Raw genomic sequence first — 24706 nt, 5'->3', positions numbered from 1 at the left:
AGTATATTGTCTAGATCGATGGTTTAGTAATACAAACTATGGCTAGGAATAGGGTTGTGGTTTCTTTGTTTTCTTCCCTTTATGCCAAACACTGATTTAAGCCCATGATCAGGCTTTATAGCAATAAAGCATATAACCTAGAAATCCCTTACATTGATACACGTTACTTTCTGTCACTCAGAAATGTTTGTCATGGCACCCGTAAGGCTCTAGACCAGTACAGGGAGGTACTGGTAACCAGAGAGCCTCTCTTTGTCTTTCTGTATTTCCCAAATATGTGCAGTTAGCCATTAGAAGTCTGAGGGTTTTCAGCGTCCAGTAGAGCAATGAACATCAGATGAGATTGTCACAGGTCAACATTAAGCAAATGTAGGCCGTCAACAAGTTTGTTTTGATATCCCCTCAATATCTCGTTAGGGTCAAAACCTTAACTAAATGAAGATCCTGCCTAGGATCTGCTTCCTTTTAAGCTTTCATTGGTAGTGCCATTCAGTAGGGAACGGGACCAAAAGGTAAAAGATGGTCCTGTAGCTATGACCATTCCCCCTGGAAAGGGGAAAGGAGAATGCTTATGGCATAGTCGTCCCAGCAGTGAAAACCCGAGAGGAGGCCACGCTAGGACTACACAGTGAACAGCACAGCTGGCAGCACCAGCCACATCTGGTGTTAAGGATTCTAAGAAAGCCTTGGTCACTACCGGAACAGCTGACCTCCGTTTACCTTCAAAATCCTCAGAGTAGAAATGTTAATGTCAGGATTCCTGAATGAAAGAATACTATCTGCTCTCTGGCCTCTGTTTCTTTCCACATAATACTATCTTTTTCAAAGCGTCCCTGTAAAATACTGCTTTAATGGGTAACTGACCATGCTTGAAGTGGAGACACCCTTTTCCTAACATGGTCAGGGCCCAGGTCTTTCAATCATCTTTTTTAGGACAGTTTGAGAACATAGTGGCAAAAGTTCAAACAATCAAGCCCTCTCAGCCCTTTGGAAAATAAACTCTGTTTGACTCGGATTCTGTTGACATGTTTAAGATTGGGTTTATAGCTTCTTCAAAGACCGTGTCATGACTTTATAGTCATCCTATACAAAGCAGATTCTCCTAGGGCATGGTTATGTACACAGAGGGGGGCTGGCTAACAAAAAGTGTGCTTTAGTAGAAAAGAACTAAATTAAGCTGGGGTGGATGGCCGAGTCAAATGGAGCCCCAGATATCTCTGAAGTACTTCCATCTAAATCTCCCAGGAGGTGGATCCAGTCTCTGCAGTTAGCAGACAGTGCCCTCAAGAGCTACTCAGACCGTGTGAACTAACAGAAAAGGAGCAATAGGAGGAGGACATACAACATCAGCTCCTTGAAAAAGGGGGTTGGGTGGGGGTGTTGGTGTTTGGGAGAAATGAAGCCAGGTGGAATAAGAGAATAATTTGAAACTGCACAGCACCGGTTTGGACAACAGCTCAGATAATCCTGCTGCCTTCTCCAGTTGTGTGAGAATCCCACAGTTGGGTTATGAATCTCCTCCTCTTTTACAAGTGGTAGAAGCACCTTCTCAGAAAAGCCAAGAGAAGAAATCCTCAGCAGTCCATACTTAGGAGTGGTAGCTACAGCTACTAATAATAAACACTGGGCCACAAGAATGTTTATAATATGCCAAACATTAACCATTGACGTGAACTATTCTCATAAAAGCAACTCTGAGATGTGGACTGTTTTCATTTCCAGTTGATAGCTAAAGAAACTGAGGCACAGAAAGGTTAAATAACGTTCCCACGGGCAGCCCCGGTGGTGCAGCGGTTTAGCGCCACCTGCAGCCCAGGGTGTGATCCTGGAGACCCTGGAGACCCTGGATCGAGTCCCACGTCAGGCTCTTTGCATGGAGCCTGCTTCTCCCCCTGCCTGTGTCTCTGCCTCTCTCTCTGCATCTCTATGAATAAATAAATAAAATCTTAAAAAAAAAAAAAAAAAGTTCCCAGGATTAGCAGCGAAGGTAGATTTGAATGTAGGCAGACTCCAAAGGACACGCTCCTAATTGTCAGTTACAACCTCTTTGGGAGGACGTTTCATCCAAAATTGGTTGTGACCTTGAATCGGGAGGTCTCCTTTGTAACTGTCATTATAACTCTAGCTGATGTTTCAGGAGAACCAAATCTCCACCCCCCTACCAGTAAGTGGACGGGGAATCCACTGGGACCATCTTCTAGTTTCTTTTCTAGTCCTGGACTTGGAGGACAGAAACAAGGTTTTTCTAACTTTGTTGTTGGAGTGCTTAATATCCTATTTTAACTACTTTGTAAGTTTCACCGTAAGAGTATGGGATGGTGGTAAGAGGGTATGAATTTGAGTGCTGTAGTTCGTTGATCTGAATAAAAGTGAAGCCGAGGATAAAAACTATATTCTAGGAAGTGGCCTAGTCACTAGGCTTAGCATATGATCAAAATGCTTTTATTCCAGACCCAGGATGGCTAGTGAAGGATGATAATAGGTGTTTCTCTATTGTGTCCAGGCTGTTAGAACACCGAGAATTGAGCTTGGCACAGTGTTATCAGAGGAGAAATTACATAGGCTAAAAATCAAGGATAAACCTCTAGAGACCTTCCAGGTTGGGTATGGATGCATATTCCTTTGTCACTAAAACTTTCAAAGGTTAGTTTCATTGTGTTTTATGGAACATCTGGTTTAGAAACAAAAACATTTTTTTTCAAGGGGTTAAAAACAAGAATGGGTGGCCTCTAAAAACTTAATATTCCCTTGAAGACTGTTATATTAGGCAACAGAGCAGGGAATTGTACCTGAGTCTATAGCTTGACTTCAACCCAAGAGCCACTTATATCTACAGAGCCCTTGGAAAGGGGTTTCTTCAAGTATAATTGAGATATATTACCAATAGAGAGAGACACATTCTTTTCAAATGATTGTTTAGGGAAGGAGGATAATGAGTAGTAAATCAGATTCTTCTTAGGTAAATCCAGAGCAAGGATTTTGAGGTAGTTGGATTAAGAAAAAAAACAAGGCATAACTGCTTTGATAGTTTCTCAGTGGACAGTGACCCAGAAGCACAGGCTATTGTGTTAACAATCCTGATGTTTCTGCAAGCAATGTCTTTATTTAGAGAAAATATGAAATATGGTTTACATGTGACAGCTTCTTCGCACTTGTTCGTTCCTTGTGGGATCCCCCGTCTACCTAAATTTCAACACAGTGGAAAATGAACAACCACCTCCATTATTTTCAGAATATAATGTAGTCTTTGTCAGCTAAAAGAATTTCAAAGGACTGTAATGTACACGCGCACACAATCATGAGAATCAAAATTGAATTCTGGATTCTCCCAGTCAATTGTGAATTTAGGTGGATTACTTTCTGGATTCTCCCAGTCAATTGTGAATTTAGGTGGGTCTTAATTTCTCTGTCTATATTGCAGAAGTCATTGGCCTTTTATATTTATATTGTATCAGACTACCCTTATATCAGGATTCTAATATCCTTGCCTCCTGCCCACTGAATGCTAGTATGGTCTTCTGAGATCCCGAAAACACCCTCACACATTTCCAAATATCCCTATGGAGTGGGGCGGGGGAAGTTGGGGGCCAGGGCCAGTGGAGTACTACTTACAATTGAAAACTACTAGGCTAGGTGGTCCCAAAAACTAAACCCTGAAATTTCTGTGAATTTTATGCCTTCTGTAGATAGCCCTTTACAACATAGTGTCAGAGAACCTAACCCAGACCTCTCTGTCAGCGTGCTTTTGTGATCTTTACTCAGTTTTGGGGTTCTCCCCCCACATTCTATAAATGTTAATAGAACATTTTTGCTCATTCATTTTCAGAAATAGTATGTAGGAAGAAATTTTCGAAATTGTGGTATTGATTTCCCCCTCATACTATTCCCTTTATATCATCTTTTCTATTTATAATATGCAGGTCTTCTAACTTCTCTCCACATATTGTTTCTGAGCCCCCTCTCCCAACCGGAACAGATTCCCTGATGCAGGTTTCTTTTTGGCTTGTCTTGAGTCATTTTAAAGCTCCAACTGAATGTAACAATTGTTTTCAGACTACTAGGGAAATTCTTACATGTACCTTGCCTAGAGTCTGTTTCTAATCTGAATATTTTATGCTGCTTGTGGAAGAGAAAGCTTGACAATACTCAGAAAGCTGTAAATAAATCTTGGTCCCCTCAGACTTCAGAATATCTCTATAAAGTATGTATTTACCTCCTAGTTTCTGATGGAAATGACATGTCTATCAATTTTCAGAAAACTATTTGCATTTCTAACTTTTGTTTTTAACTTCTAGAAGGTTAAATTCTTTCAACTTCATTTTTTATATATCAAGATTTGTGCTCCCAAGGTTTTACTTTCATGTAGCCAAAATGCTCATTGAAAATTGGAAAGGTAACAGCATAGGGCATCTCTGGGTGGCTCAGTGTTTTCAGCCCAGGGCGTGATCCTGGGGTCCCGGGATCGAGTCCCGCATCGGGCTCCCTGCATGAAACCTGCTTCTCCCTTTGCCTGTGTCTCTCTCTGTCTCTCATGAATAAATGAATAGAATCTTAAAAAAAAAAAAAAAAAAAGTGTAGAGAAATGTGAATCAAAACCACAGGGAGGATACCACTTCACACCTATTAGGATGGCTAAAATAAAAAAGGCATTAACAAGTGTTGGTGAGGATGCGAAAAAATTGAGATACCCCTACAATGATAGTAGGTTTGAAATGATATAGCCACTTTGGAAAACAGTTTTACTGTTCTTCCAAAATGTAAACCTAGAATTCAGTAATTTCACTCCTAGAGAGTTGTGTTCACACAAAAACTTGTACACAAATGTTCATAGCAGCCAGAAAAAATGAAAACAATGTCCATGAACTGATGAAAGGATAGACAAAATGTGATACAACTGTACAATGGATGATTATTTGATAAAAATAGTGAAGTTCTCCTATGTGGTATGAGTGAACTTTGAAAATGTTACTCTGGGTGAAAGAAGCCAGTCACAAAGGACCGTGTACTGTATGAATCTGTTTTAGGAAATATGCAGAATAAATAGGCACAGAGGAAGGAATAATAAAAAGCAGATTATTGGTTGGAGGGATAAGTTGGAGAGGGGAAAGTGGGGGGTTTGAGAGACTGCTACTGGGTCCAGAGTTTCTTTTGAGGGCTGTGAAAATGGACTAAGCTCTGTTGGTGATGGTTGTACAACTCAGTGACTACAGAAACCATTGTACCCAAAAGGGTGGATTTTAGGTTATGTAAAGCACATTTCATAAAGCTATTAAAAACATATGGTATTCTAGCAACTTTAAGAATAACATTTAATTTTTAGGTAAGTCAACATTAAATAGAAACCGAAGTCCTAAGCAGGTTTTTATATTTGATCATTTAGCAAGAAAGAACTTAAATGCATTTTTATGGTGGGATGAAAAAAATCTTCTGAATAGAGGGTAGTGTAATTAAGCCACTTCCAATTTCTGGATCAAGAGCCAACACTCCCCCCCCCCCCCCAATACTATTGTGACTAGAAATCTTTGAAGTACAAAATACAGGTAATAAGAATCATTCTCTGATTTATTAGGAAGAGGTTGCTGAGAAAATGGATAGTTGTTAAAACTCAACCGAAGTCTTGATCTCAATAACTCAATAATTTAAAATATAAATGTTTTACAAACGTGCATGCCATCAAGAGTATACCAGTCTTTTGGGCAGCCCTGGTGGCCCAGCGGTTTAGTGCTGCCTTCAGCCCAGGGTGTGATTCTGGAGCCCCGGGATTGAGTTCCAGGTCAGGCTCCTTGCATGGAGCCTGCTTCTCCCTCTGTCTGTCTGTCTGTCTCTCTGTGTCTCTCATGAATAAATAAAATCTTAAAAAAAAAGTATACCAGTCTTTCTACTCCTGATATTTGAATGCCTTCTTTCTTACCCATAACTACTGTTTAATGTACCACTGTTGACAGAAATTAGCAATATTAGTTCAACTTTAATGTTTGATCCTTGAAAATTTAGAACGAAATCAGTGCTTACCCACCCCCTGCTGCCCCATACCCCAGTCCTGCCACACAGATTTTTGTTTTGTGGGATCATAACCGTGACCTTAGAGAAGTTAAAAGCATTAAAAGTTTTGACTTATTAGGCTCAGTGAGTGATAAGTCCAGCAGTGGACACCAGGTAGATCAGCTACCACCTGGTGGAGCTCTGAGGCTTAGAGTTTATTACAGCAGGTTATGAAGTAGCCCTGGAGATTTATTGGGGGTCTCTGCCTCGATAAATCTGAAGAGGCACATCAGAACTCCAGCTCTCAAAAGATCTGTGGTTTAGTACCAGAAACCAAGAAAAGGGCGGGAGGTGTGGAGTGGGGAGAAGACAAGATCCAGGTACTGAGATTAGATTATGAGGTCAGAGAGCGGTCACTACTTCGTTTGACCTTGACTTGAGCTCCTTGCCTCAGGTTTATTTCCTGGACACAGAATGGTTTCATTGACTTCGTTTGTAAAGGTTAGAAGATTCTCAAGGCTGAGGAAGAACAGTGAACAGATTATTACAAAAGAAAATGGATTTTTATACACTGAGATTTTATTGTATATATTTAGTTGCTGGTGACCGTTCACTCTCATGAACGAATTGGTTAAAACCTATAACTTAAAGGGCATTTATTTCTCCTCTTCAGCCTAGACACCTGGATAGGCAGGGTTTTCTGGAATCCTCACGTTACTTTGGAGTAAGAGTGGGTTTTCATTTGGAGTTGGGCCATGGTGAAAGGGGCAGTAAAAAGCTTATTAGAATCAACCAGGAGGGGCACCTGGGTGTCTCAGTCGGTTAAGCGTTTGCCTTTAGCTCGTGATCCTGGGATCAAACCCCACATAGGGCTCCCTGCTTAGGGAGGAGCCTACTTCTCCCTCTGCCTGCCGCCCCCTTTCTCTGTCAAATGAATAAAACCTTAAAAAAAAATCAACTAGGAAACTCAACATATGATGTTGAATCTTATGAAATGGCTGCTGCTTTATTAGGCACCCCCACCCCCCCAAAAAAAGTTTCATCTGATCTAGTACATCCATTACAGACCTACTGGATTGCTTTATCAGAAAAGATGTATGTGAAACGCCTAAAAGTACTGAGTGGCTTACCGGATGGCTTGTGACCGTCTCCCAGAGGAGAGCAGAGTCTGCTGACCTTGGGATAAGTGGTAGAGGCAGCCTATTATTTTCCAGTAGCTTCATATCATCCAAATGGAATAATATTAAACATTTGAATTTGCCCATATTGGGACTTTGTGAAGCTTTCGATCTGGTACTTAATGGGAGAAACCAAGCATCAAGAACAATTCAGCCTTGAGAATGCTTCCTCCCCAGCTTCAGGCCATGAACTTTATTGATCCTTTATAAAAGCAGTGTTTAGGGACACCTGGGTGGCTCAGTGATTGAGCATCTGCCTTAGGCTCAGAGCCTGATCCTGAGGTCCTGGGATCGTCTCCCGCATCAGGCTCCCGGCATGGAGCCTGCTTCTCCCTCTGCCTTGTCTCTGCCTCTCTTTCTGTGTCTCATGAATAAATGAAATCTTTAAAAAAAAAGTTTACTAGAGCAGTTCAATTATCTTTACCCATCTCTTGCCCCCTTTTAAAAAAATTTTCAACATATTTCGAGTAAGAAGTTGAAAAGTAAAAATGAACTACAATAAATTTGATTAGAAACTTTTGGTTATTTAGATGCTTCCTTTTAAAGGTTCAGTATCTTAGTCACAACAGGTAGCAAGGGATGTTAAAATTCTAGGTCCTCAACTTTTTTAGTCACCATACATAAAACTGATGAATGGGTTGTTGAATCAACTTTAACTTTTTAAGTGGTAAAACAGTTTTACCTGCTATGAATACATAGGTTGGGGAGGGACCCAAGTGGAATACAAACCAAAACAAGTGAATCTGACTGTATTTCAGGTGAGTAATATAACCACACTGAAGCGGAGGGGAGTGAAGTGGGGAGAACTAACCTAAATTATTCTCCAGTATACTGGCTGTATTCTTTTAGGCTAAGAAAAAAACTGTAAATATTGAACTTTAGTTATTAATAAGTTTATGTTGATACTGTTGTAGCAATTCCATAACTGCTTAGTTGAGAAATAAGTAAATGTAAAATGGATAATGTTTCTAGTATGCAGATGAGGAGTTAGAAATATGGAACGGGAAGACTAAAATTAAGCCAGTGGTGTTAGATTGGAATTGGAGCTGTCAATACATACTTACTGTTATTGTTTTTAACATATCTAAAAAGATGTAGGGAAATAGATACAAATGTGGAAGTGTGTGTGCATGTACATACAGAATACAGACCTGGGACCATCTGAGTACTAAAAGAACTAATAATTATAAATCGAATCAAATAAGCTATGAATCAGTACTGATGCATAAATGAACAAATGAATGAATAATAAATGGAGCAGAAAAGTAAGCTTTTCCTTAGAGTAGAAAACAAATATAGAAGGAATGATGGGATTAGCAAATCACCATTTGACAGCCACAATAGTTGTGATTGCTTCAGGAAAGAATGTTTAATAGATGTTAAAATTAGTGGGTGAAAGTTTGATGAGAAACCAGATATTTATATAGTCCAAAGTATCTCCTATGAGATCTTTATTTAAAAAAAAAGAAAAAAGAAAAAAAGTAACCTTATAGTGGAGAAACTTGGCAAGTGATCAAAGTTATCACTAGTAATGGGACAGAGATGACATCATGTGCCTCCTGATATGGTACACTGAGAATGACACATCTCTCCTGTGATATTGCTGCCAAAAATGCATAACCTGAATCTAATCAAGAAACAAATCAGATAAACCCAAATTGAGGGACATTCTGCAAAGTAGCCTGTACTCCTAAAAAAAAAAAAAAAAAAAAAATGTCAAGGTCACCGAAGACAAGGACAGAGGAGGTACTCCAGGAGACTAAAGAGGTGACAGCTAAATGCTATGTACGATTCAGGATTAGATCCTGGATCAGGAAAACGGATGTCTTTGCTTTTGGGAAATCAAAGTATAAAGGCTAAAGGGGCGCATCATGCTTCAACTTACTCTTCCACAGTTCAGGGAGGAAAAAGTGTGCATGGTGGAAAGCTGAGCAGAGGGCATGTAGCAATTCTTTGTACTGCATCTGCAGCCTTTCTAGGAATCTGAAGTTACTTCAAAATATTTTTAAAAAACTGAACAGAACATCCTGATACAGCTGGTTGTGTGCTAGGTGGTCGTCTTCTGGTGCTCCATAGGGAACCACTTACACTAGCTCTCTCCCTTTCTCCTTTTTAATCAGATTTTATAAATTAAAACTTTACAAAGTAAACTTATTTGTAAGAAACTCAATACAGAACTATACAAAACACAAGTTCTCTCCCCCTTCCCTACTATCACCACCAAAGTTACCACTATTTACAGGTTAATTGGTCCCACCATGAACATTGCTGGGCTTGCCCAGGTAGTGCTCACTGACCAGTATGTATGGTCATACTTGTAAGTCTCCTCTCCCTGCCAGACTATTGAGCATCATTGATGATCTTTTTTTCTTAGCCTCATGTTGCTGTGGACATGTGTGTGTATAGCTTTGCTTTTGTTCTTTACCAGAATTTTCTCTAAATGAAGGCTTTCATTGTCCATAAAATGAGTTGGCAAGGACTGACAAACCCAGCTACTTAAATTGTAAAGACACTGGGGTAGCTGCTAGCTCACAGGCTTGAAGAATGTACCAAATGAACAGCCTCCATCAGGCATTGGGACACCTCTGAAAACCGCGGTCACAGGAACTGGGGGACCTTTTCTGGGGTAGGAGACTGTTCCAGTGACTTATTGCCAACCACCTCCATTTTCTGTGTCTCCAAAACTTGAGGTTGAAATCCTCAGAATACAAGACCCCATTTAGGGGATCCCTGGGTGGTGCAGCGGTTTGGCGCCTGCCTTTGGCCCAGGGTGTGATCCTGGAGACCCGGGATCAAATCCCACGTCGGGCTCCCAGTGCATGGAGCCTGCTTCTCCCTCTGCCTATGTCTCTGCCGCCCACCCACCTCCCCCCCCCCCCCCGTGACTATCATAAATAAATAAAAATTAAAAAAAAAAAAAAACCATTTGGTCATTTGGAGCAGCATAGTCCCTTGAATAGTGAGAGCTGTCGCTAGGGAAGTAAGGGCTTGGAAGGTAGACACAGGCCCCTGAGTGCCCTCCCAGAGAAGGAGGATCAGCAGAGCAGCCATCCCAAACAACTTCTCTTTCCAGGTCTCCCCTACCTGCTTCGTGTCTGGTCTGTTGTGTGTCTCCTTGCAGTCCAGCTGCCCTTGTGCTACCAGAGATAACCTCACTATAGTGAGTCTCAATGGTGTTAGCATCAGCTTGGGAACTTGTTAATAATGCCCGTTCTCAGGTCCCATCCTAGACCTCCTGAATCAGGAAGTTGGGTGTGTGGTGCTCCGCACTCTATGTGGGAAGTCAACCAGATGATTCTGATGCATGCTAACATTTGAGAATCTCAGCCCTGCTAAACCTGATCATATTATACAGTTTGAAATTTTTTAATAGCTCAGCTATGCGCATATTCCATAGTCCTTCCTCATGGTATAAAAAGTCCTGTGATCTCACCACAGCCTGCTTGTACAGTCATTTACCCACCTCCCCAGCATGTGTGTGTGTGTGTACTTGTGTGCACTCTCCCTCCTCTACATCCTGTCACACACAATTTTGCTGAGCTCTTTCCTGGACTGCCACCTGGTCAATTTCTGCTCTTCTGTCACTTCCTCTGTGATGCCTCCGCCTCCCCTCTTCCCCAGTCCCTTTTCTGCCTTGGATAGGTTTCTCACAAAGTCCTAAGTATTGTGTTGATCCGTTTAACCATTAGTTTACCTGTATAGCTCGGCCGCTAGAGTATGGGCTCTGAGCTCCTCAGGGTAGGGATTTCATTGGTTCTTATGTCTCTGACACACAAGAATTATATGCTTGGTTAAATTTTGGTAGTGGTGTTTTTGTTTTGTTTTAAAGATCTTATTTGAGAGCAGGAGAGAACAGGAGCAGGAGGAAGGGGCAGAGGGAGAGGCACATTCCTTGCTGAGCAGGGAACCTGACAGGCCGCTCTCTGGCTCTTGATCCCAGGGTCCTGGGGGGATCATGATGTGAGCTGCCCAGCCCACTGCCCCCCCCCCCTTTTACTTTCTATTATGCAACTTCAAGCCAAGCAAAAAATAGAGAATATAGTAACGAACATCCATTAACCCATCACCAGAATTTGCCAACTTAATATCTTGCCACATTTGCTGCATCTTTTTTTTCCCCTAAGTGTTTTAAATACATGATGTTATATCATGACATTTCATCATTATAGTCTTTTTTTTTTTTTCTTTAAGATTTATTTATTTATTTATGAGAAACACAGAGGCAGAGACAGGCGGAGGGAGAAGCAGGCTCCATGCAGGGAGGCTGACATGGGACTCGATCCTGGGTCTCCAGGATCACACCCTGGGCTGAAGGCAGTGCTAAACTGCTTAGCCACCGGGGCTGCCCTCATTACAGTCTTTGTATCTTAGTGCCAAAAGCTAAAGATATTTCCTGGGTTACCATAATACTACACTTAATAAAATTGACAATTCCCCAAAATCGCCTCTGCCCATGCTGTATTTGGTTTTCTCCATTTTTCCACAAAAGGCCTTTCACATGTGGTTTGTTCTATCAAGGACCACACATCTCATGTGAGGGTAGGCCCTTGAGGATGTTTTAGTCATTCTAGAATAGTCCTTTTCCTCTTTTTTCCCTTATTCAGTGAATAAACTCCTAGCTAATCTTTATTCTTATGTGGGATAACAGAAGTCCAAGACTAGTTTGCTACTAAGGAGTTGGAATGTTCTTTCTGTTCAGAATAATTCAGGCTTGTAAGGTCTCAAATCCATGATTTGCAGCCAGTAAATCAATCATTCCAGCACCAGCCAGAATGCAGAAGAAGCCAGTGCCACAAGTGCTAGAGAAACAGGAGAGCTATTTAGGATCTGGACTTTGTGCATATTCGCTTAATAGCTTCTCCATCTTCTCTTCAGAAAGTCACTGGAAGAGCTAGAATTCATTTAACAGTGACTCTGGATCTCTGTAGACTTGAGTGTTCGGGATTTGGTAATTTCAACTTGCCCTTTCATTGTATTTCATTCTTTACTAGCTTTTTTCTTATCCTTTTAGGACTCTGGGCTTTGGTAGGGTTTTTGAGCAATAAAATGGCATTTTTAAGCTCTCTAAGTTAGAATGTTAATATCAATAGGACATACAAATTTGCATTTGGAGGTTTAAGCCTAGAATTCAGAAAAATCTTTTTTAACCTTTATTTATATAGAGGAGAAAAGGGAAAAGAGGATTTTAAAAATTCTTCAGCAGAGTCCTGAATGTAGTAACTCAGTTTAAAGCACTACAGTATGTAAATGCAGAGTCTGAAGTTCTTTTAGGAGTTGCTAATTGCTCTTGGTAGCTTTTGAGATAGAATTATTAGCATTTCTAGTGATTACAATACCAAGCCATATACCAGTTGAGTAAGACTGTTCTGTGGATTGAGTCACCTGTGATGTGGATAGAGGTAAGATTGGAGATGGGGCTGGTGAAAAGGGGGAAACTTACCTAAATGAGGCTACAGAAGGTTCAGAAAAAAGTACTGTGAATTATTTTAGAAACTGTGGCCTGGGAAAGAAAACTGTGTTAGCATGTTAGCAAGACTAGCTGGGACAGCCATAACAAAATACCATAGACTGGAATGGTTTAAACAACAGATATTTAATTCTCTCAGCTCTGGAGGCTAGAGTCCAAGATCACATTACCAACCGTTTCAGTATCTGGTGAGAACTCCTCTTTCTTGCTTGTAACCACCTCACTGTGTGCTCATGTGACCTTTCCTCCATGTGCACTTTTGGAGAGCAATCTCTTTTGTCTCTTCCTCCTCATCTCTGAGGGTAGACTAATCCATTTTAGAGGCTCACCCTCATGACCTCATCTGAACCTAATTGCCTCCCAAGACCCCACCTCCAAATACCGTCGTGTTGGGGGTTAGGGCTTCAGTATAGGACTTCGGGGAGAACATGAACGTTCAGTCCATGACACTGAAGTATAGGATATGGAACTGTCCTGGTACATTCTTAAGAATATGAGACTATTAAGGTACATTGTTCATCAACACTATCTTTATACCTCCCAGAGTTTGTCCTGGGTAGGGGTTTTAGTCTTTGTAGATCACAGTGAACCTGTATTGGTTTGGCCACAGTGTTTCAGGCCACCTTGAAGAAACTGTTGGCTGTCCCTGTGGTCTGTCAGATTGGGTTGCTTCTAAATAATTTTATTTTTAACTTGACATCATACTAATAGCCAGAAACTGTCCTTTCTGATCACCATGTAAATAAAATACTATTTACAGGTATAAAAGAAGGGTTTCTCTTCATTGTAGGAGGAGTTTTGGTGAATTACAGGCAAAAAAGGAAAATTGATTTTGAAAGGCACGGAGTTTCCCCCCTTCACTTAACAGTAATCTTATCCTATCAAAGTTTAATGTGAAATCACTTTGGCCAGAGAATAATCTTATTAGGGCTTTAACTAAAAGCACAAGGTGTTGGATTTTTTTTTTAAATGTCTCCTTATCTATCTTCCTCTTTCCTTCTACTCCCATGATCACCCTCCTGTGCCCTTCCCCCTCCCCTGCCCGTCCCTTCACCATCCTTTAACATTTAAAACGTTTTTGGCTTGGCTGATCCCTCTGGATAGAAACTGAGCTGAGCAGGATATTGATTACCAAATATGGTATTGCTGCTAAAGATGTTAGAGGAATGTGGCTTGTATTCTAAGCCTCCGGCCTCTGAATAAGCTGCCAAACAAATTAGGTCATTTTAACTTCTGAGCTTGCCCTTTTTTTTTTTTTTTTTTTTTTTTTTTTTTTTTTTTTAATAAGGAACTGGAACTTTGATTTGGAACATGGTGGTGGTATTTTAGCTCACATAGGGAGGAGGGATGTGAAGAGGGGGGTCGAGAGTGGGGGGAGACTTAATTCAGCATGTTTTAGGCCCTGAGCCACCAGGCCAGGCGGTATAAAGACGCAGCATGTTGTATGCAGCCTCTTCGACTCTGGAACACCAGTGGAAAGAGCTGAGGCACAGAAATCAGATGTGCCACCTAATTATCATCTGAGGCTAGAAGCTCCAGAGGACCACTAACAAGTCCCAGGATGCTCTTCTCAGATTACAACAGGCTGGACGACAGTCACCAAGTTGATGTGGGCTCAGGTTTAGGAAAGCTGCTTCTTCACAGGTTTGGTGGGAGTTTAGTGCCAGGGAGGACACCTTGAAATTGATGGCAGATTGTTACTCTGTGTAGCTGATGGGTATGTGAATACGCAAGTCCATTCACAGCATACCTTCTAAATGATAGCTAGAGACTGTCTGCTTTTGTCTCCCAGCAAAGACCACAGCTCTCTGGGTTCATATTTGGGAATATTTATTCTGTTGTGATATTCTCGTTGATAGAGTGAAATGCTCTTAAGTGGAAGCGGATGGAAGTAGACTCCGCTTCAGAATGCTGCTTTGTTCTTTTTCCTCATCTTTGGCAAGATAATACTGAAGTTTCATAAGTTGAAACAAACACTTGATACCAGGGAAAGAATTTTTTTTTTTTTGCATTTCTTATAACTGGCACCCCCCTTTTTGCTGCTTATTGTCAGTTAGGGCTGTACAAAGTGGCTTCCTTCTCTTCCTGCCCACCCGTTTGCCACCTTCAGCTGGTTTCTGCTCAGAGAATGGATAAATCAGGCTCACAAAGAAATTCCACCCACTCCAGGATGTGTGTAGGTCAGGGCTCTGTGGTGTTCGTTGTAGCTCCCCAAGGACTTCTTTCCTTCCCCCCCCCCCCCCCATATTTTTTCATTGCTGCTATCATCTAGTCACAGGCTCTTCTTCCCATCTTTGGAGCTGAGCCTGTAAAGTTCAGAGTTGTTCATCCTGCTCTACAGAGAGAGTCTTACTAATTTCTTATGAAAATTGCTCTTTTCGTCAAGCTAATTAAGTCAAACGGGGACTTTGGGGCCCATAGGCCCACATGAGCACTAAATGGAAAACCTGTGTTCTTAGGATACTCCTTTTCAGAACCCCACCCCCTTTTCGGAACATACCATACAGACAAACATAGGATCCGAGCCATTTTGGAGCACACTTATGCACTATACTGGGATATTTTTTTGCTGCCGTTGTTGGAACACATAGCATTGGAAAATAGGTATCATGAGATTTTTCATTACATTTAGTAATGGAGGCTTTTTTTTTTTTTTTTTTTTTTTACTTATTTGAGGAAGCAAGCACAAGTGGGGTGGAGGTGGGGGAGACGGAGATGCAGACTCCCCTCTGAGCAGAGAGCCAAACTCAGGGCTAGATCTTAGGATCCTGATACCATGACCTGAGCCAAAGGCAGATGCTTAACTGACTGAGCCAGGCAGGCGCCCCAGTGGAGGCATTTTTGAATGGTGAGAAGGTTTCAAAATAGACTTATCTTGCCCTAAATCTTGTGGTGTTATAATGTTTGTTATTGAATATGTTTAAGTAAACTGCAATAATAGGGTCAAGAGTAATTAAAATTACTACCCAGTCTTTGCGTTTGCCCATATAACCTGTTGCCTAACTGTGTAGCTAATAGGCCAGCTGTAATCAAAACCAGGACTTTACCACATCAGGATTTTAAGATTTTTATATAAACTTATAAGCTAATTAGAATTAAATACTTGTTCATTGAAATCTTAAATCTTGGTTCCTATTTTACTAACTCAATACATGTATCACCATTAAGAAAACTCTCCAGTTAGAAAGGGAGGGGAAAGGGGCACCTTGGTGGCTCAGTGGGTTAGCATCTGCCCTCAGCTCAGGTCATGATTCTAGGGTCCTGAGATTGAGCCCCATGTCAGGCTCCCTGGTAATGTGAGGAGTCTGCTTTTCCCTCTCCTCCTTGTTTCTGCATGCTCTATCAGAAGAATACATAAAATCTTTAAAAGAGGAGGTGATTTTCTCCCTCCATTTCTAGGTGATGACACTAAGGCATTGAAGAATGACATTGTTTCAGGCCAGTGTCAGAACATTGGGTGGGACCTAGATGTCCATAATTTCCAGTATTGCACAGAGCTTTACAGGAATTATTTTATTCTCATTGGTAATCATTCATTGAAGTTTTTCGCTATGCTAAGAATTTGCTGGTCCATATTGAAAACTTGAACCTGAACGTTTTTGTTCAAGAAGAAAAATAATTAAACATGTAACAATGTTTTAAGTAAACAAAATCTCCCCTAACTTTCTGGACATGTCATATTACAGGTTTTCATGTATTCTGTGTAAGTAGTGAGAACCAGGGCTCTTGCTGACCTTTTTTCTGAAAGACCAGGATTTACTGGTGTGTTTATTTTGTCACCATTCCGGTTTGACTCTAAGGAAATGAAAACATCTTCCATTTGTTCTTTATTTCCAAAGGGCATCCGCTTCGATCCTGAAATTCCGCAAACACTACGACTAGAGTTTGCTAAGGCAAACACGAAGATGGCCAAGAACAAATTAGTAGGGACTCCAAACCCCAGTACTCCTCTTCCCAACACTGTACCTCAGTTCATTGCCAGAGAGCCATGTAAGTTGATCTACTTTTCATTTAAAAAAAAAAAATAAAAGAATAACTGAGAATTGTTTGTGTGCTGCACGTGAAATTACACCACAGGACATAGAGCTGGCTGAGTGTCATTTTCCGTTTCTGTGAAGAGGCTGTGGATTCTTGCTGTCTGAATTCCAAATACAGTAATCTTGTTGATGATTGACTGTCCCGAAAGGTGGTTCGGTTAGATTAAATCTGTAACTACTACAGAATTTCGTTTGATGTTTTGTAGATTTTCTTAATGTCATCTTGACCTTATCATGAGGGTGTTCTGTTTGCCTGGGGTACGAATCCTCCTTTATTCCCCCATCCCTGGACAGGAAGGCTGGTTCTCAACATCTACTCCATTTGTTGAAGAACATCAATTCTGTGGCTTGGGAAAAGAAAATATTAAAAGTGAAAGAAGCAGATACTAAGTTCTGTTTTTGAGAAGAATTGAGCCTATAAATCTAGAGAGAAAAGTAAACATACACGAAGAATTTGTATGTTGGAACAATCAGTTCTAGCAAACTAATACTGGTGAATTTAAGGAAATCTAGGGCTTTGTGTTTTAAAGTAATTGGGTAAGGATACTGACTAATTGCTAAACAAGTGTTTTACCCCACCTAATGAGCTTATTCCCTTAAATGGCCAGGCTATGGTTTTGCCTTTGATTGAATAACTTGAAAAGGTTGTCTTAATTTTCTTTCTTAAGCTCAATCAGCATAAGTGAGGCGTGAGATAGGCCTTAACTTTTCCTTTCATTGCATAGCTATATGTGATTTAATATGGCAGGGGATTCAAGGAATCCCAAGTGATTTGCTGTTATTTGGAATATTTTTGCTCTTTCGTTCTTGATCTTCTTTCCAAACCACATGATCTTGATCATCTTCCTGCTTTCCTTGACAATGCAGTATGTTCAACTTTTCGTACTGAAATTGAAGGGCACATGAGTTTCTTTCTTCCCCCATGTCATGTGTGTGTCAGATTTAATCAGGTTATTGTGGAAGTTAGAGCCATTATGTAGCCCTATAACTCTTGAGAAAGCTGCTGCTTGTCAGTGGAAACTAACAGATAAGAGTTTTCTCCCCCAGCATTTTCTAAAATTTTTCTGTGAAGCCAGAAGTCATAATAGAGAAAAAAATATTTGTTCTTCTAGGTCTAGGGAAACTTGAAACCTTTTCTAAACAGAAGTTTCATTTTATGGTACAGTTGCACTACAGGAAGATGAGTGGACATTCCTTACATAATTCTGTATCCTTAAAGCATCTAGGACAGTACCTTTTGTATATTGCATATATTTAATAAATAATAGTGATAAGTAGATAGATTAATATTTTAATTTGGTTATTTGCAGAATTGCTCCATTTGTATGCCTCTTCATTTCCCTCTGAAATGTCTTCGCTCTTAAGACATCAGAAAAGAGTATTTGTAAGATACCTTGATTTAGAAAAGGCAACCTAGAGTACCTCTTTAGTTTTCTAGTGAATTTTCTGACTCAGATCTGAGAGTATTTTAAAAAGATTAATTTAGACATCAAGTATAATGCTGAAAATACTTGATCCTTTCAATTCTTTATTGAATACTTTTGTTCTGGGTCCTCAATTTTTTTTTTTAAATCTGTTTCAAAAGCTCTGAAATTGGTAATCTGGGAAGCTCTGAAATTGGTAGTCTGGGAAGTGATAGCCAGTTCACAACAGGGTACACAAAAGCAACAGAGATGAACAAACTGGAATCCATAAGTCTCTAGAGTTGTAGGAGAGCTTAGAGCAACATTTATTAGAACACAGCTCTGGCCAGCTCTACCCACCTCCCTTCCCTGTGCACAGAACAGCTCAGAAGTGGTCAGATAATTTCCATGGCATAGTCAAAACTCGCCTGGGCTGCTCGTGGCAAAACAAACGAAGTGTAAAACAAACAAAAACAGCAGTATATTCTTGAGAAAATAAAAGCATGATTTCTCTTAACATAGCTCCTTTTTACGGCATAGGGGTCTTGAAGAACAGCAATTGCACTCTCACTCATATTGACTTTATCATCCATTACAGTTCCCTTTGGGAATTATAAACTTCCCTGTCACATATGCAGAATTGTTTTCCTGAAAGCACACTGCAGACTAAGAACACTGGTGGTTCTTTACTGGCAATTCCAGTTGATCGGTGTTCAAGGTGGTAGTTCAATCACCGGTAGGAGTAGACTGCAGTGGAATCTTCAATTTTTGGGATTGAAAAAACCCTATAGGACTGCCTGGTTGGCTCAGTCAGTTAAGTGTCCAACTCTGGATTTCAGCTCAGGTCTTGATCTCAGGGGTCCTGAGATTGAGCCCCTCAAAGCTCCATACACCATACTCTGCTTGAGGATTCTTTCCCTCCCTCCCTCTGTCCCTTCTCTCACTCGCTCATGCTGTCTTTCTTTAAAATACTTCTAAAAAGAAAAAAACCCTATGGACTTTTCTATTGTAGAGGTTTTTAATATTTCATTTTGTTGATGTTTTTATACAGTTGTAGCTGAAACCTATTTGCTGTCACTAAAGGAAGAATGTGCTAAGATTCAGTTATACAACAAATACTTGAACTCTCATTTCTCAGATACCTGTTGAACTCTGCTGAGCTCTCAGTGTGCTAGAAACTGGGGAAGAAGGGAACTGGTTGCTGCCTTAAAAGAGCTGGCAGTCCAAGGGATTGGTAGTGGTCAAAGTTGTCAGCTAACTTAGCCCATATAAAGGATGTAAAAGCTTTTTTTTGCAGCTTGTCCCGCAGATCAGACTGTCTTACTTGCCACACACCTGCTCTGTTTCTGCAGAGCATGACAAATGAGAAAACTAGGGATTGTACTTGCCAAGGGAAATGATGACTTAGAGTGGAGAACCTTGGCTTTAGACTTGAAGATGTCAGAATTCTGCTCCTGCCAGTCATTATCATGCTTGTCAAATCATTGTCAAATTTGACCTTAAAGAAACACATTGAACCTTTGCCATGCTCCTGTTCTCTCCGCTATAATACGGGAATAATACCTTCTTCACATGCTTCTTATGAGAGCTAAATAAAGTAAGATCCTAAGGTTGTGTTGAGGAGTAAGTGGCTGTAATGGATATAGGTAGAGCACCAGTCAGACGTAAAGTAAAATCTTAATTAAAAAAAAAAAAAAGTTGCTTTTTTCTCCTAATAGTTAAAAGTAGGCATTGACCTTCTGAGGCTTCATCACTGTGACTGTAGTCAGTTGTCTTTGCAAATTAGGAGAAAGGATGAATGAAACTGTCATACGCAGTCTCAGGAAAGTGTTATACTTTTCTAACGAAGTTTTTTTTTTTAGTTTCAACTTCTTGTTCCCTTGTATATAATGAAGAAAAATACTGTGGAAAAAGTAGGAAGTAAGAGATTTAGAAAAATTGTAAATTATATAAAATTCTCAATTATGCCTTTGCTGATACAGCAGAGTAGTGTTCTGTAGTTGAACTCTACTCTAGAGATGAAAACCGAGCAAGTGACTGTATCTTTGAGTTTTATTTTTCTCATCTATAAAATGACGATACTCTGTGCCAGACACTGCAACATTTTATGTGAATTGGATTCTCAATAGCACTATTTTACAGTTGAAAAGCAGGCCTTGGAAAATCCAGTAATTTTAAGGTTACCTGGTCATCGGATGTTATATATGATATTGAAATCCCAGCTGCCAGTGGATCTAGATGTAAGTGTATCTGAAGATAAAGTCTTTAAAGACATGATCAAATTAAGCAAGGCCATTAGGGTGGGCCCTAATTCAATATGACTAGGTTCCTTAAAGATGAGCAGGGATGTGTTTACACAGAAAAAGCCAGGTGAGGATATGGCAAGAAGGAGGGCCAACTGCAAGCCAAGGTACAGAGGACTCAGGAGAAACCAGACCTGTCCCCACCTTGGTCTTAGAACTTGTAGCCTCTAGAACTGTGAGAAAATTAATTTTTATTGTTTAAATCACCCAGTCTGTGACATTTTGTTATGGTAGCCTGAGCAGACTAATATGTCAAGTGATAGAGCCTGGATTGAAATTCTGATCTATTACTTTTAGTTTTGTGTATTTGGTCTAGTTACTTAATCTCTCTCTCTCTCAAATCTTTAAAAAAAAATTTAACTAATACTCTTATTAAATACCTGGTAAGCACACACCTCTTGGTGAATAATCAAATCACTTCCTTGTTTTCCTGCCATACCACTGGAATTTCCCATTTATCCAGTACTGACCCTGGCTATGTGGAAGTGAATTTTCTATCTGAATGTTTAGAAAACTACGTAAAGTACCAGGGCAAGGGCCTCCTGGGGACAACACTCTGTAAGCCTGAAATGTGATAACTTTCATTTCTGTGGGATAAGGCCATTCAGGGCCTTATCTGAAACTCCATGTGCCCCTGAAACAGAGTTGGGGTACCTGCCTTTTTCTAAGAAGCATACACAGCATGAGCCATCTGAAAGACTCAGGTGCCTGTCCAGTCCCTGGCTCTGCTCAAAAATGTGCAGGTCTGGGGTCCTGTGTCGTGTCTCCCTCCCTCCCCCCACAACCCTGCCCCAGCAGCAGGTGCTATGTATCCCATACCTGCCTTCCTCAAGTGAGGTCGTTTAGAAAGCCAGCGACTGGCTGGCTTGATCAAGCTGGTTAGAGGGAGGCAAGGTGAAGACAAAGTTGTAGGTGTTCTGTGGGCGTGAGGGCAAGACTGTTTTTATGAAAAGCAAGTTCCTTAGATGTTTGTGTTTCATATTACACGATGCAAAATAGTTTGTTTTCTCTGAAGATAGAAATTGTACTTGCTTCTCAAGGGAAACATTTCTTGAAGTTCAGAAAAATACAAAGAAGAAAATTCATCAAATTCTACCAGAGATAACCACCATTAACAATTTGGTGTATATCCTTCCACAACTTTTAGTATGCATTCAATAAAATAATGGATTTCTATCCAGTTTTTGAATTTCAGAATCATTTAACTTATCCTTTTAAGATAAAATTCAGTGAGATTAAATGGCCTGTAGGGCCAAAAATAGTACCTGGACTCTCATGGTCTGTTGCCACAGGTTCTGTGTTGCCTTTGCTGGAGGATACTAATTCACAGTGACACAGATCCTTTGCTAGAATTAGAGCAGGAGGAGTGGTGGTAGACCACTGGTAGATTATCTAATGTCCCAGGTGAGCACAGCCAGCTAGCTCCTGGAGTTCAGGTGGTTGAATGAATAAACTGGGATTTTATTAAGTGGATAGGAAGAAAGGAAATAGCTATTTATTGAGCTACTATTCTAACTTCCCCCAAATCACACAGCTCATTTTAGGCCTAATTGCTGGTCTCACTGCACCACTTTCTGACTTAGAGCCCACAGGTGCTTTCGGCTCTATTTGTTTTTAAGGTATTCCTTAGGGGGTGTTTTAAACTCACCCCAGCCTTGGAGCACCCAGGTGACTTGTCGTTTAAGCCTCCAACTCTTGATTTCAGCTCAGGTCATGATCTCAGGGTCATGAGTTCAGGCCACATGTTGGGCCTCACACTGGGCGTGGAGCCTACTAAAAAATGAATGCATAAATAAAGTTTCCTCATTTTCAAATGTCAGTAACTAATTGAAATTTTTCTTTAAAATACAATACAGAAGGGCATCTGGGTGGCTCAGCTCAGTTGGTTAAGTGCCTGATTCTCGATTTAAGCCCAGGTCCTATTCTCAGGGTCATGAGATATCAAGCCCCCAATCAGGATCCACACTGAGTATGGAGCCTGCTTGGAGTTGTCCCTTGCCTTCTCCCTCCCCACCGGCCCTCCTTGACCATGCTCTCTCTAAAACAAATAGCTCACTTAAGTCTTTAGAGAAGATCGTATTAGAGACCCCTGAGGCCTGCAAGAGATTATAAGGAAAAGATTTCAGATCACGTCACTACTCAGTGAAAGTCAAGCTTCCATATAACTCTGTAAAGCATAAGTTTGTTTGTTTTTTTTTTTAAGATTTTATTTATTCATGAGAGAGAGCGGCAGAGACATAGAGGGAGAATCAGGCTCTGTGCAGGGAGCCTGATGCAGGACTCTATCCCAGGACTCTAGGATCACACTCTGAGCCAAGGCAAACACTCAAAGGCTGAGCCACCCAGGCATCCCTGTAAAGCATAAGATTTTGATGGCCAACATGCATTAACTGTAAAGTTGACCAAATTGAACTACTGATGGCTTTTAGTTTGGTGTAATTCATTCTGAGTTATTTCAGAAAATGAGTGACCGTTTTCAACAGTTGAGGTATTTTAGTTTAATGAATAATTGCATCATCAGCAAAGATGAGGATATTTGACTTTAATCTATAGTTGAATGACATGCCGTTTACTCAAGTGTTTCACATCATTCAGATAGAAATGGAATGGAAATGGGCATGAATGGAAACAGGCAACAATTCAGCTCTGTTTTATATTGTTTCAGATCCTAAGACTTCATCTGCTCAACCTTCTTGAAACAGTGATAGTATGAAATCAGCATATATCCCTACTAATTTATGGTTAAGTAGACCGTGTATTCACTAGGTGGTCCCCCTTTGTAAAGTCCCAAAAGACTGATGAGCAGTCCACATAAAATTTTCACACAAATCAGACCTCACCTGCTCTTTATATAAAGGATGGGATTGAGAGGCCTGGTCCTGCAATTGTTTGAAAGTAAAACTAAAACAGAAATAGGAGGGATTGTCTGACTGGTATTGGGTCTCTTATTTAGGGAGATAAAAGGTTTGAGTCCCTTTTAAGGAAAATCCTTGGAGACAGGTATGTTGACCATGTGAATCACAATCTGGGTTTATCTGCATTTGAGAAATAGGCTCAATATCCTTTTTTTCCCTTGAATCTTCTCTTTGCAAAATAGTTTCATTTCACTTTGTAAAGTGACCATACTTAATCCCATTGTGGTGTTAGTGGAGGAATACATAAATTTAATGGGTTAAAAGTACACACTTTCCTACCATCTAGAAATAACTACTGTTAATGTTCTGTCATTTATCTTTCTACATACGTTTCTATCCTTTTATACAGATGTGTATAAAAAATAAAGTGTGTGTCAGGTTATCTTTGGTTTAGTTTGGTTACAACAGACAATCACACTGTCCTCATACCTCACTTATCTCATGACCAGTTTTCCATCCAGGGCTGTATACCCTAAGTGACTTGAAATGTCATTAGGAAGTACCATAGGGATGTGGTGCTGCTAGGAAGGAAGCTTCCCTCTTCCCCAAGCCCCCACCTCACTTCTGCCAAGTTTTGGGAAAAGAAATCCATGGTAGTGAAGTCACAAGTTATTATTTCACCTATTTTTCTTACCCAGTCCTTGCTGGTAAGGGTTTTGATGGGAGGGAGAGCCCAAATGTGAAAAGGAAGTTGTGGATGATGGCAGTAATGGGGAGTCTTTGGGTGGTCAGAGGCATTGGGAAGTGGAATAAGGAAGAGGGGCCAGGAGATGGACACAGGGAAGAAACCAGGAGGCAGTTGCCTGTTAACTAGAAAAGAAACCAGGGCATCAAAGTATGGAAGCTGGAAAAAAAAAAAAAAGTATGGAAGCTGAGCTTGCAGGATCGTGTTTGCTTAGATCATGTGCCCCATTCCCTCTGAAGTGGCTCCACAGTAGGCCTGTGGAGGGATTCTGTCTTTGGCTGTGCATCCGTTTGAAGCTACCAGAAATGATGTTCATAGAAACATACCAGTGGTTTCCCTTCTGGATATCACGTCATTATGATTGAGTGACCCACTGAGCATTCTCTCACCCCCACCACCACCGGGTGTTTGCAGGCCCGATTCTCCCATGATTGAGAAAGGCCCACTGTCAAGAATCAGGACATGAATTTAACACTCAGGGTGTGTGTAAGGGTGCCGGGTGATTAGGTCCCTGGACATCCTGAGAAATAGAAACATGAAATAAAACTGCAGTCTATGAGGACAGCAAAATACTCTTAGACACCAAGATACCTTAACTAATGTTTGTTTCCACATATGACCCGTTCTGACAAAGCAAAACTATTGTTTTCCTTTAAAAAAAAAAAAATTACTGCACCAATGTTGACAGCCCACATTTGCCTTGATCTTCTCTTTGAACCTGCACACATTCCTAGTT

The 24706-nt window shown here is 40.6% G+C and overlaps 1 protein-coding gene across 32 annotated transcripts in view; it reads left to right on the top strand.

Annotated features, from left to right (window-relative positions):
* RBPMS (RNA binding protein, mRNA processing factor) overlaps positions 1-24706 on the top strand; it is a 172820-nt gene that overhangs the window by 92419 nt on the left and 55695 nt on the right. For all 32 annotated transcript variants that reach the window (XM_025418169.3, XM_049094670.1, XM_049094687.1 and 29 more), the window contains one exon: positions 16467-16617. In XM_025418169.3, the coding sequence (XP_025273954.1) occupies positions 16467-16617 (151 nt within the window). The remainder of the gene's footprint in view (positions 1-16466; positions 16618-24706) is intronic.

The sequence above is a fragment of the Canis lupus genome, chromosome 16, assembly GCF_003254725.2.
Source record: "Canis lupus dingo isolate Sandy chromosome 16, ASM325472v2, whole genome shotgun sequence".
Classification (NCBI taxonomy): domain Eukaryota; kingdom Metazoa; phylum Chordata; class Mammalia; order Carnivora; family Canidae; genus Canis; species Canis lupus.
The sequence above is the reverse complement of the archived record's forward strand: the minus strand, read 5'-3'. Positions and strand labels throughout refer to the sequence as shown.